Source organism: Suricata suricatta, chromosome 9 (assembly GCF_006229205.1).
Source record: "Suricata suricatta isolate VVHF042 chromosome 9, meerkat_22Aug2017_6uvM2_HiC, whole genome shotgun sequence".
Lineage (NCBI taxonomy): Eukaryota > Metazoa > Chordata > Mammalia > Carnivora > Herpestidae > Suricata > Suricata suricatta.
Window position 1 is genome coordinate 139,395,519 of NC_043708.1, and position 12,170 is coordinate 139,407,688.

The following is a 12,170-nucleotide window of genomic DNA, read 5'->3' on the forward strand; positions in this document are numbered from 1 at the left end:
CTGCGGCACGTCTGCCCGTGTGCCCGGCCTGGCGCCCCACCCCCGCGAGGCCCCGTGTCCCCGGTCACCTGCCACCTGCCCGTGCCCTCCTCTTGTCAGGTGACCCAGTACCTGCTGGACCAGTCCTTCGTCATGGACGAGGAGAGCCTCTACGAGTCTTCCCTGCGAATGGAGCCCAAGCTCCCCACCTGAAGCTGGGCCCCCCGACGGCCCCCGACGGCGCCCCGACGCACGCGGTGTGCTGTGTACATAATTGTCGGTTCTTGGGTTTTCCTCCTAGTATGTGCTTCTCCAAGAACACAAGTCCGTTCTTCTTAGATCCCCGTAGAACTGGAATCGGAGTCTCCCCTCCGTCTGAGACTCCGCCCCCGCCCCGCCCCCGCCGCGCCCCTTCTGTTCCAGCCGCGTCTGTCGCCCTCCCAGCCCCCCACTCTCTTGGACGGGGAGACGGAGCCCGGAGCCCGTGCAGACGCTGGCCTGGCCGCCATCCCGCTTCTGTCCTCCCGCGGCCCAGGCCCCGGGCTGAGGCGCCCCCCCCCCCCCCCGGGCAACCTTCCAGCATGTTCCACTAGTCGTTATAACTGGGGGGTGGGGGGAGGCGGGAGGGGACCGCACCCTGAAGTCCAGTCATTCACGGATCTTCCCGCTGACGGTGATGCCAGTTTCCAAAGCAGCTTTTCCAGCCAAAGCCCCAGGGGTCAGAACTCTCCGTCTCCCGGTGACCTGGACGGAGGGGTCCTCTCCGCCGAGAACCATGCCCCGCGACACCAGCGCCCCCCTCGTGCGGCCCCAGCCGCCTCCATGAGCCCGGACGAGGCCCCGGGGCGCCCCCAGGGGAGCGGAGTCCCGACACAAAGTCGGGGCGACTTCTGCCAACCGCTGCCCGGCATCCGCCGCAGGTCAGGGACACAGAAGATGTCATGCCTCTCGTAGCCGCCCACCGGTCACTACAAGCTTACGTTGAGATGCATCGAGTCTGTACGCTTTGTGACAATAGTCCGCACTGTAGAGCTAGGGAGCCAGTAAGCGAGTGTCTGTGTTGCACACGCCGTGGTCCCGTCGGAACGCCTCCCGGCAGGTCCGGCCGCTCAGTCAGCGCTCGGGCCGCGAAGGCCACACAGGTCCGCTCGGGCGCGGCCCCAGGACGGCGCGCGGACCGCTCCTGCTGTAAGCAATACCTTAGCGGTATGAAGATTCTCTTCCAAGTCCTAAAATATTTCAACTTACAGCTTGTTTGGAAAAAAAAAATTTCCATTTTTGTAAAAATATATGTTTCCTTATTACCTCTTGCTAATAAATCTCTTCTATCTCAGGGTGAACGGTGACTTTGGATGGGTTTCATCCGTGCACCTGGGCTGGGGAGCACTCGGTGCTCACCTGACCCCGGGCTGGGACCGGAGGGACAGGGACACAAGCCCTCCCCTCGGGACGCCCGGTCTAGTGTCAGGGAGACAGGTTCCATGTCCACTGCTCAAAACAGTCACGCCGAAGCTTGACGGCTTGAAGCAGTTTCTGTTAGATTCCAGAGTCCAGGGGCTGCCGGAGGCCAGCCGGAAGCTCTCGTGAGCCCACGGCCACAGCGGCCGGGGCTGGGGCTCACTGAAGGCTCGACTGGACGTGGAGCCCAGGACGGTGCTCTCGGTGCGGAAGGTGGTGCCGGCTGGGCGCTGAGCTGGGCTGTCCACCTGGCACCAGTGCCCGGCCTCCGCACGTGGCTCGGGCTCCGCATGGTCCCCAGAGCCACCTTCCAGGAGGCTCCGGAAAAGCTGCAAGGCTGCTTACGACCCAGCCTCAGAACTCCCGCAACACCCTGTGGACCCCACATGTCCCCAAGGCCCGCCAGGTCACCAGGGGAAGGGAATGATCTGCGGGAAGAGGAGCGGAGGATTTGCAGCCTCTTTAGGTTACTAGAGAGACAGACCACTTGAGCCACGCTGTCCCAGGAGGGGACAGGAAGGGCCTTGGGGCAAGAAGGGGGTGAGGACGTGGGGGAGGGCTGGGAAAAGCCCCACGGGGACGTGAGGCCTGGGAAGGGCAGGCACAGGCCCGGGGCCGAGGGAAGGCAGGACCCACTTCCAGAACCTCCCGGGACCACCGTCCCTCGTCCCCCCAGCCCGTTTCTTCCCACTTCTGCTGTGACCTAGTGGGAGGGCTCTACAGGGACGGCCTGGTCTGGACTGCCGGCTTCACCACCTGCCTGCTGGGTGGCCCGGCAGGTCCTGTAACCACAGTGATGGAAGTTTTCATCCAATGAGCTGAAACATCTGAAGTGCTCAGTGCGGAATTGACAGCTGACGGGGGAGCACGTGCAGGGATGCCAGAAAGATCTCTCGTGTTAAGCAGACACCAGCTGTTACCTTCGGGCCTAAAGGCCAAGCCGGGGCTCCGTGGGCCTGCCAGCAGCCCCAGTCCCTGAGGCCCAGGCATGCGCTGGGCTTGCTGACCCCTTCCTCTGAGGTCCTGGGAAGGAAGGAGAAACCACAATGGGGTGTCCGTGTCCTTCAGGATGGGGACACCGCGCCCTTTCCCCGCGGCGAGCAGACCCGAGGCGGTGGCTGCACCAGACCGGGCCTCCGCGTAGCTCTTTCCCTGCTCCCGACGGAAGGCAGCGTGCCAGCTAAGTCGCTCCCCAGGGGACCTCTGCAGGTCGTCACATAGTGGGGATGGGACAGGGGTTACGTGTGCACGGGCCAGACGGCAGGGTCCGCTCCGCTTCACCGCTCCCCGGCTCAGACGGCCCCGGTCAGGCCCTGCTCTCCGGCTCTAGGGCTTACGCAAGTTAGACGTCCTCTCTAAGGCTCAGTCTCCCCTTCTGTGAAACGGGGACAGCAGGGACACCGGCCTTGCAGGCTGCCGTGAGGCTCGGCCAGGTGACGGGTGCGCGGCAAGCACGTGACAACCACCGGCTGCTGTTCCTTCAAGGACGTTAGTTCAGGCCACTCCGGGCACCGCGGACTCGGTGACAAGTGACGCCGTCAGGGTCTCTGTCCCCCCAAGGCCACCTTCTGCTGCTATTTTTGAAAATACCAAGGGCAGGGTGGTGGCAGGCTGGCCACCTGAGCCTGGCACTTCCAACCGGAAACCCGGACAGTGCAAAACCACGAGGCTACAGCAGCCTGGAGGCCAGCAGCCAACTGAAGGTGGGCACACGCGCCGGGTGAGGCGCTGGGTGGCCCTCGGGGCTCTTCCGGGACAGGAAAAGTGAGGCCAGAGAAACACACACCACCCCCACGTCTAATTTAAGAGGCTGCCAAAGCACCAATGTCATAAAGGTGACATTCTAAGGCTTTTAAAAAGTCGAAATGAGGGGCGCCTGGGTGGCTCAGTCAGCGACGCGTCCAACTGCAGCTCAGGACGTGATCTCAGCGCCGGAGCCCCCATCGGGCTCTGTACTAACAGCTCAGAGCCTGGAACCTGCTTCGGAGTCTGTGTCTTCCTCTCTGCCCTCCCTTGCTCACGCTCTCTGTCTGTCTCTCAAAAATGAATAAACTTAAGAAATAAAAATAAATAAAAAAATTAAAAGTCAAAATTAACATACACATGCATGATGAAAAAGGTATGAGCATCTGGGACAGACAGGATCAGTACAACAGATCTCTCCTTGGGCCTCAGGCTCCCGTGTGGCTGGGCACAGGCTTCCGGCCCCTTCTGTAGGGGAGTGGACTCAAGAGGGGACAAGGCTTTGCCCCAGGGTGTGGGCGGGCCCCAAGGGCTGTGGGCGGGGCCACGGGGGGAGCTCATGGGTTTGTGGGCCTGCTCAAGGGGCCGTGGGCAGGGTGTGGGCAGGCTCGTGGGGTTGCAGGGGAAGCTTGTGGGGTTGCGGTCGGGCTCCTGGGGCTGTGGGCGGGGCTGTGGGCCCCCAAGCCCAGGAGGGAGCTTGTCAAGGTCAGTAGGCTCTAGGAAGGTTGCCCTGGTCCTTCAGTTCCTTTGCTGTAAGTGGGTCTCTCCAAGGCGAACAGAGCCGCCCAGGGCCTCAGCCACTTCCCACTCCAGCCCTGTGTTTAGCGACCGTGGCCTTCTTCCCAGCGGGGGCCAGTTGTTGAGGCAAGGTTATGACGGTGTCACCCGGACGCACACGCCCTCCAGGTATTGATCAGACTCCCCCGTGTGCGAACCTGGTAATGAGCTTCCCGCCCCGTCCCTGACCTCCTGGAGCTCCTGACCCAGCTTGGGACAGGAGACCCATCCAGCTAATGGCCCCTGAGTTTCTAGCCATGGCCACCCCTCCTTCCAGGCTTCAGACCCTACGGCCAAACATCCAGAAGCCATCTCCGTGGGGGTGGCCCTCGGCCACCTCGACTCCACCGGACCAGACCGACCTCAGCACCCCGCCCGGCCGTGCCAGAAACCCAGGGGTCACCCGACCCTGCCTGCAGGGGGCCGCGGTCTGTGTCCGCCTCCTGAGTCCGCTCCCAGGCAGGTGGCAGCTTATCACCTGGGGCCAGCAGTTCCCGACGACAGGTGGCCCCCGCATGCTTCAAAGCTGTGAGAACTCCCCCCAAAACCCACGTAAGTGGGTTACATCAGCCACTAGAATGGCACTGACTGATTAGTGAGTTCAAAACTAGAGCTTCCGGAAAGTGTTTAAATAATTACATCCGTTCGGTTAATAACAGCAACAATCCCCCTCGGGGCTTGCACCCCGGGAGCAGGAACCAGATGCCCGAAGGGATGACTGCGCACCAGGGCTCCCAGCGGCATCCGCCACACAGGCCACCCGAGTGCCCACCGACAGTCGGACGGAGAGACACGTGTGGTCCGTGCGCACAATTCGGCCCTAAATACAAACCGTAGGGGTGTCCAGCTGGATCCATTGGTGGAGCCAGCGACTCTTGATCTCAGGGTTGTGGGTTCAAGCCCCCCGTTGGGCGTAGAGCTTACTTAAAGTCTTAAAATGTTTCTTATTTTTAAGAAAGTGTATCAGGGGCTCAGGTATGCACACACAGTGGGCTCCTGGTCCCAAACAGACCAGGCTTGGCCACTCGCCATCGACAAAATCCGAAGGCAGAGAGGAGTGGGGGTGAGTTTATCTCCCGGAGGCCGGCACCAGAAGGCGGCGGAGTAGCGCCTCAAAGACTGTCCAGCGGGCGGACACACCTCCGGGTTTGTCTGAGGAGCTGCAGGCTCGGGTGGACGGAGCTCGTGGGCGGGGAAGGTGGGGGGGTCACCGTCCTGGGCTCCGCAGGGGGGTCCTGCCGGCTCAGGGCGGTCCTTGATGCCCAAGGGGTCGCCTCTGCTCCTTCCCGCGCTGTGCTCTTTGGCCCAAGTTAAGAGACCAGCTGAAGAAAGAACGTCATCGGGAAGTCCAGACTGAGGTCCGGACGGACCTCGTTCAGAAGGAGGCCCTGACCCCCGTCTCGGCCCGGGGGGGCGTGACCGGGAGCAAAGGCAGAAGGAAGAACTCGAATTCCCTCACTGCCTACAGCACACTGGCGAGTGGCCTCCCTCCCGGAGCTTGGCGGCCCAAGGACAGGAGACACTTGCCGGGGGCACGAGGGAACCTTAGCTGCGCCGCATCCCAACGGCGAGGATCCCTCGAGCCTTCATCTCCTGCCCCGACGCAGGCCATCAGCCCACGCTGCGCCCCGCCACCTGCCGGGGCTCACGACGGAGGCTCACTAAGCAGTAATAAAGGACAACAGTGAGCCCCTCAAGGTCCCAGAAACCTTGCTTCCAAATGTCCTTAGAGACTCACGCTGTCCCTGACCCCTCCCACCCTGAGGTATGTGATCAGTCCCCCTGCACGACCCCGTGCAGCTGCGCCTGCCCACGGTCCTGGGCCCAGGCTTTGTCACAATCACGTCTCAAGAAGTCTTTCTTAGCTGCTGGCTCCGATCCCCCACATTTTCCACAGCAGATGGGCCGTGAGGACACAGTGCCCGGTGACATGAGCCAGACACAAGGGACAAATCCTGCAGGATTCCTCTAATGAAGTCCCTGGAGTCTCAAGTTCAAGGAGTCAGAAAGTCCACCGTGGGGCTGGGGGGCCAGGGACTAAGGGGGGGGGGTCTGGCACTTGGGGGCGGGCTGGGGCAGGGGTGGGGGGACAGGGGAGCTGGTGTTTGGTGAGGACAGAGCCCAGGCTTCACAAGGTGAGGAGAGTCCAGGAGACAGACAGCAGCACCGGCAGACGGAGCGTGTATTTATACCACTGAGCCCCCGAGGGTTAGGATAGCAAATTCTGCGTTGGTATGCGTTTTACCACAATTTATAAGCTTTCATTAAACAGCAACAAACCCATTATGTGCTGACCTGTTAAAAGAGAAACAAGCGAAATCACTCACCCCCAGGCTTGACTCACTTTCATCCTTTTGTTTTGACTTGAAACAACAGAATGGGGGGCGCCCACAGAGGAGCAGCCCAGAGCTGAGCCCCAAGCAAGGCCGGTGGCGGGGCTCCCCGGGGGCCTCTGCAGGGGGCTCTCTGCTCCTCCTCCCTCACTGCAGTTTCCGAAAAAAAACCCCACATAATCCCGTGAGAAAAACGGCATCGCCTTACACTTCTGCAAACCTGGTTCATGTCTGCTTTATGCAAAAACGTTGGATTCTCACGTCCGCTTCTGTGTTCGATCTGTCACACGTGCTGTGGCGTCTGGAAAGTTCTACGCTTGAGAGAAGTAAGAGGAAGGCACCAGTGTGCTAGCGCTCCTCTGAAGACCGTCCCTCCTGTCACTCCCCGCTGTGGGTCCCGCACAGGGGCCACCCCGGCCACACCCTCCTGCCCAGCACCAAGCGCTGCACAGGGGCCACCCCGGCCACACCCTCCTGCCCAGCACCAAGCGCTCCGGGAACCTTGCTGAGTAAGCAGACCGCTGCCTTCCTCCATTCAAAGCCTGAGCCCTGAGCCAGCAGCGTCAGCCCCGCCCGGGGATCCGTCCTAATCCTGGGCTCCGGGCCCCACCCAGACCTCCTGAATCAGGCCCAGTGTCAACAACACCCCCACGAGATCTGTTTCAGAAGCACCGGACTGGAGAGGAACGTGCCAAAGCCCCACCGGGCCAGTGTGAGCCCGGGTCCATCCAGCCCCGGCCACGCCCACCTCCGCGACCTCACCGCCCCGCCCCGCATGCGCCAACCAGGCCACGCTGTTGGCTGGCATCGGTGACGGGTAACGCTGTCGGACGTCCGCCGGGCGCTGGCAGGGAGCTGCACGCCCCAAGCCCGGATGCCGTGAATATAGTAGGTTGGCGAGAGGGGCTTTGCAGATTTAATTACGGTTACAGGCTTTGAGATAGAAAGATCATCCTCATCACGTGGCCCAGTCTAATCCCACCTATCCTCAAACGTAGAGAACTTTCAGGGGCACCTGGGTGGCTCAGTCAGTTGAACGTCCGACTCTGGATTTGGACTCAGGTCATGATCTCACGGTGTGGGATCGAGCCCCACGTTGGGCTCTGCACTGACAGCATGGAGCCTGCTTGGGGTCCTCTCTCCACCTCTCTGTCTGCCCCTCCCCAGCTCATGTTCTCTCTCAAAATAAAAATAAATACGCTTAAAAAAAAAAACAAGTAGAGGGGCACCTGGGGGGCTCAGTCGGTTGAGCGTCCAACTTCAGCTCAGGTCATGATCTCACAGTTCGTGGGTTCAAGCCCCGCGTCGGGCTCTGTGCTGACAGCTCAGAACCTGGAGCTGCTTCCGATTCTGTCTCCTTCTCTCTCTGCCCCTTCACAGCTCGCTTGCTCTCTCTCTCTCTCTCAAAAATAAATACACATTAAAAAACATTTTAAAAACAAGTAGAGAGCTTTCTCCAGCTGGAGGCGGAGACAGTGCAGAGGATGAAGTCAGAGACGTAGAGTGAGGAGGACTCCCCGCTGCCGCTGGAAGACGGAGACCGAGACACGGGTGGCCTCACGCCGACGGCCAGCAAGCAACGGGAGCCTCGGCCCCACAGCGACAGGAGCCGGATGTGCCCCAGTCCGCACGAGTCTGGGGAAGATTCTCCCCCGGAACCTCTAAACAAAAGCGCGGGCGCATGGCCCCCCTGATTCTGGCCTTGAAACCTGACCGGGGAATCAACCATGTCCCCCCCTCCCCTCCCCCCCGCCAAGCCCTCTACCTCCAGGACGGGAGAGGACACGACTGTGTTGCTTTGAGTCCCTGCGGGCGTGACAATTTGTTACAGCAGCAATGGGGGCTCCCACAACCACCACCACGCCTGACCCGCTGTGCGAGTCCCAGTCACCCGCGCCACATGGGGAAAGGACCGTCACCCCGGCTGCACAGGGAATGACATGGACGGTCCCATGGCAGGCACCCCCTGGTCCCCAGCACAGGGTCTGATGCCAACTCTGCTGGTCTGAAAGCCACGTGCTCTGCAGCCCACGGTCCTGTGCCACCTCCCTGCCCCCGTCATGCGGTCCCCTCCACCTCGAGCACCTTCCTTGCCTTCCCCTTCCTGCCTCCCCAGACCCCACCCTCTTGAATGTCCCTCCCTCCCTCCGGGAAATCTTAATTTTCTCCAGCCACGGGCTTCACCTGTCCATGTCAGGTGACCTCTGTGTCATGCCACAGACCTGTGTCACCTCCACCTCCACAAGACCCCACACGGGCAGGGCCAGCACACCTGACTCACCAGCGGTGCTCCGGAGGGGCTGCAAGACCCCAAAAGGGAAAGCAGATACAGTGGACGTGCCCCAGAGGACCTCGGGAGGAAGCTGGATGGAGGAAATGTTTTCAGAAATCACGTACCTGGTAAGAGCTTAGGGCCCAGAGCACACCAGACCCTCCAACAGCTGAGCAACACCAAAGCAGCAAATAAATCCATTTAAAAAACTGGTAAAGGACCTGCATAGACATCCCTCCAAAGAAGAACAAACAGGGGCGCCTCAGTCTGACTCTTGATTTCGGCTCAGGCCATGATCTCACGGTTGTGGGATCGAGCCCCACGTCCGGCTCTGTGCTGACAGCGCGGGACTTGCTTGGAGGGGGGGTCTCTCTCTGCCCCTCCCCCCACCTCTCTCAAATAAAATTTAAAAAAAAAAGATGGACAGACGGCCAACAGGCACATGAGAAGATGTTCAACAATGTGAGTCATGAAGGACATGCAATCCCAACGAGGTTCGGTGAGAAAACCCTCAGAAAAATCACGCGTCTCCGCCAGACCCGTGCAGACCCGCGTTCGCCCCGGTGGGACCGAGAAACGACCCAGCCTCTGTGGGAAACAGACTGGCCGCCCTCGGGGGGTTACACAGCACTTCCACGTGATCCGGGGTGTCCCCGCCAGGCGTCCACCCAGGAGAAGAAATCACCGTCTGCACTGTCCCCAGCGGTGGCCTCCGCGAGGACTGGACGGTGAGAGCCACGCTCGTGTCCACCGGCCGATGGACGAGTAAACGAAAACACGGTGTGTCGTGCAAGGGACCGTCACTCAGCCTTAAACGTCGGGGCGCCCGGCCGGCCCAGTCGGCAGAGCGTGTGACTCCTGATCTCAGGGTGGTGAGTTCAAGCCCCACGTCAGGTGTAGAGGTGACTAAAAAATACTGGTAAGAGCTGCAGCTTGGATGGACCTGAAGGACATGATGCTTAATGAGAGAAAGAAGCCAAATATGGGATGCCACATGGTGGTGTCACATGGTGGGTGCCACGTGGTGGTGTCACATGGTGGGTGTCACGTGGTGGTGTCACGTGGTGGTGTCACGTGGTGGGTGTCACATGGTAAATGACACATGCCATACAATTCCTTCTACATAAAGTATCCAGAACAGGCAAATGCTTGAGGGCAGAAAACAGATGAGTGGCTGCCGGGGGAATTCAGGGCGGGGACGTGGTTCTGTGTGTGGGCCGCTCTGTGCAGATAACAAAGTTTGCAAACTCGACAGGCTGGTTGGTGGTTGCCTAACGCCGAACGGACTGAGTGCCCCTGACATGGCTCACTTCATCTTATTTGAATTTCAGTCCAAAAAAAGCAAGAGAGACAAAGAAACTGGATGCAAGTGTCAGGTGAAAAGGGCCCCAGCTGTGACCGGAAGTGATTTAGACGGTTCGCGGCCTGAGTCTGCGCGGTCCTTCCGAGCGCTGGGTCCTGGGCCGCACAGACCTCACGGCGGTTAGAAAACGCAGCAAGGGAACGGGGTCGGGGGCAGAGCGTGCTCCGAGGCCCATGTCTGCAGCCGGACCTCCCGGGGGTAGAAACCCGAGGTTTCTGGCTGAGGAGGGGCCGGTGTCAGAGGAGGAAGGGTCTGAGCGAGGGCTGGTCGGGGGCGGGGACCGGGCGGGTGCAGGAGGGGAGCCCGGGGGCACCCAGACGCCATCGCGCCCGGCCGGTCACTCAGCCAGCTCCGGATTATCACGGCACCTGCAGCCGTTCATGTTTACCGTGAATCGTTGCCCACCCCCAGGCCGATGACCCGCGCCCACGGGAAGGCGAGGCCGCGTCTCATTGCCGGGAAGGGAGGTCGGAATGTCCTGCTCACAGGGCAGGGGCAGGGCAAACCTGCTGGTCCTCTTCTGGGTCTGGGGCCTCTGCGTGCCCCCACCTGCTGCTTGCTGTCCCTTTGTTCCCCCGGAGGCTTGCACCAACCACAAATACTTAGGCCCCTCCTTGTTCCTCTTGGGGCAGCGTCCAGCGCAATCAGGGGTGAGCACGGCGCCTCCAAACCCCCGCGCCCAGACAGCCCTTCAGCTGTCACCTGTAATGCCCCGGCCTGTCACCATCTGACTCTGAATTAATGAGGTCAACTATTGCTGCTGCTGCATTTATGCTGTGCTTGCTGTATGCTGGGCCCGGTTTGAGCCCCAGTATTTTAATCTTCATTTCACTGGGGAGGGCAAGATACAGGGAACCTTTCAAAATGTCTAACCCCCAGGACGGCGTGGACACCGACCTCTAACCCCCAGGACGGCGTGGACACCGACCTCTAACCCCCAGGACGGCGTGGACACGACCCCTTGGATTAACAGCCAAATGGGTAAAACGGGCTGAGAATCACCAGCGTCGCCAGACACTCTCGGGAAGAGCAGAGGACCAAGCCGAACAGTGCACCGTGCGGACTCTTAATCGGGGCGTCTGGCAGAGGAGGCTTCTGCAAGAGGGGGGGCATGACTGGAGCGCAGGGAAGAGCTAGGGGACGCATCACAGGAGGTCTTTCGTGACAGGGTCATGTCTAAGTGAGAATCTGTGGACACCAAGAGACCGAAGGGGGCCCCGGAGGAGAAGTGGGTGGAGGCGGCAGGCTCGGGGCTCGGCCCCGGCGCTCGCGCCCCCCACGCGCAACAGCAAAACCAGTGGACAGGTGAGTTGTGCAGGAGGCTGGCGGAAAAGTCCAGAAACTGCTGGTCCCCACAGGGCTGAGACCAGGGCGAATGAAGGGACACATACCCCTCAGGTGCAAAATGTAAGCGAGCAGTAAAACATGGCGTAATCCAGATAAATAATATTTTAGTGCAATATTCTTAAAAACCAAAAATTAATGCAAAAAAACCCCATGAGGCACCAGTACCTGATTTCAATAACTAACACAATGATGGGCTCTACCCTCTCATGTGCACTCGTCCTCCTCCCTCCTCCCTCCTCCCGGCGGCCTTGAGGAAACACGGCTTCCGGACTTTTCTGCAGGCCATCCCCCTTCTTCTGGCAGGAGCTGCAGCGTCCTCACCAAGATCCCGCCAACCGTCGGGACAAGAACTCATGACCCCCCTGGAGTCGGGGGACGCCTTCAGGACAACTCCAGGCCCCACAGCACGGGGAGGAACCGAGATGGCAAAGCGGGCATCTCCTGGAGGGCGGTGGAGCCAGCATGAGAGCCGAGTTCCCACGAGCCTCCTGATGCAGACTCGCCCCGCCTGTGCTCCCTACCCTTCCCACTCGGCAAGCTCCTCACTCACCTCTGTATCTACCCATCCCTCCATCCGCCCATCTCCTCCCTCCCGTCCATCCATCCAACCATCCATCCATCCATCCATCCACCCACCCATCTCCTCCCTCCTGTCCAACCATCCATCCATCCGTCCACCCATCCATCCATCCATCCATCCATCCATCCACCCATCTCCTCCCTCCTGTCCAACCATCCATCCATCCGTCCACCCATCCATCCATCCATCCATCCACCCATCCATCCATCCATCCATCAATCCATCCAATCATCCATCCATCCACCCATCCATCCACCCATCCATCCATCCATCCATCCATCCATCCATCCATCCATCCGCCCACTTACACACCTCCCT

At 60.5% G+C, this 12,170-nt stretch overlaps 1 protein-coding gene across 1 annotated transcript in view; it reads left to right on the plus strand.

The window, feature by feature from the left end:
• RASGRF1 (Ras protein specific guanine nucleotide releasing factor 1) overlaps positions 1-1,319 on the plus strand; it is a 77,607-nt gene extending 76,288 nt beyond the window's left edge. Inside the window, exon 25 of the mRNA XM_029952322.1 lies at positions 1-1,319. Coding sequence (XP_029808182.1) covers positions 1-192 — 192 coding nt within the window. The 3' untranslated portion in view covers positions 193-1,319.
• Positions 1,320-12,170: the final 10,851 nt, after the last annotated feature.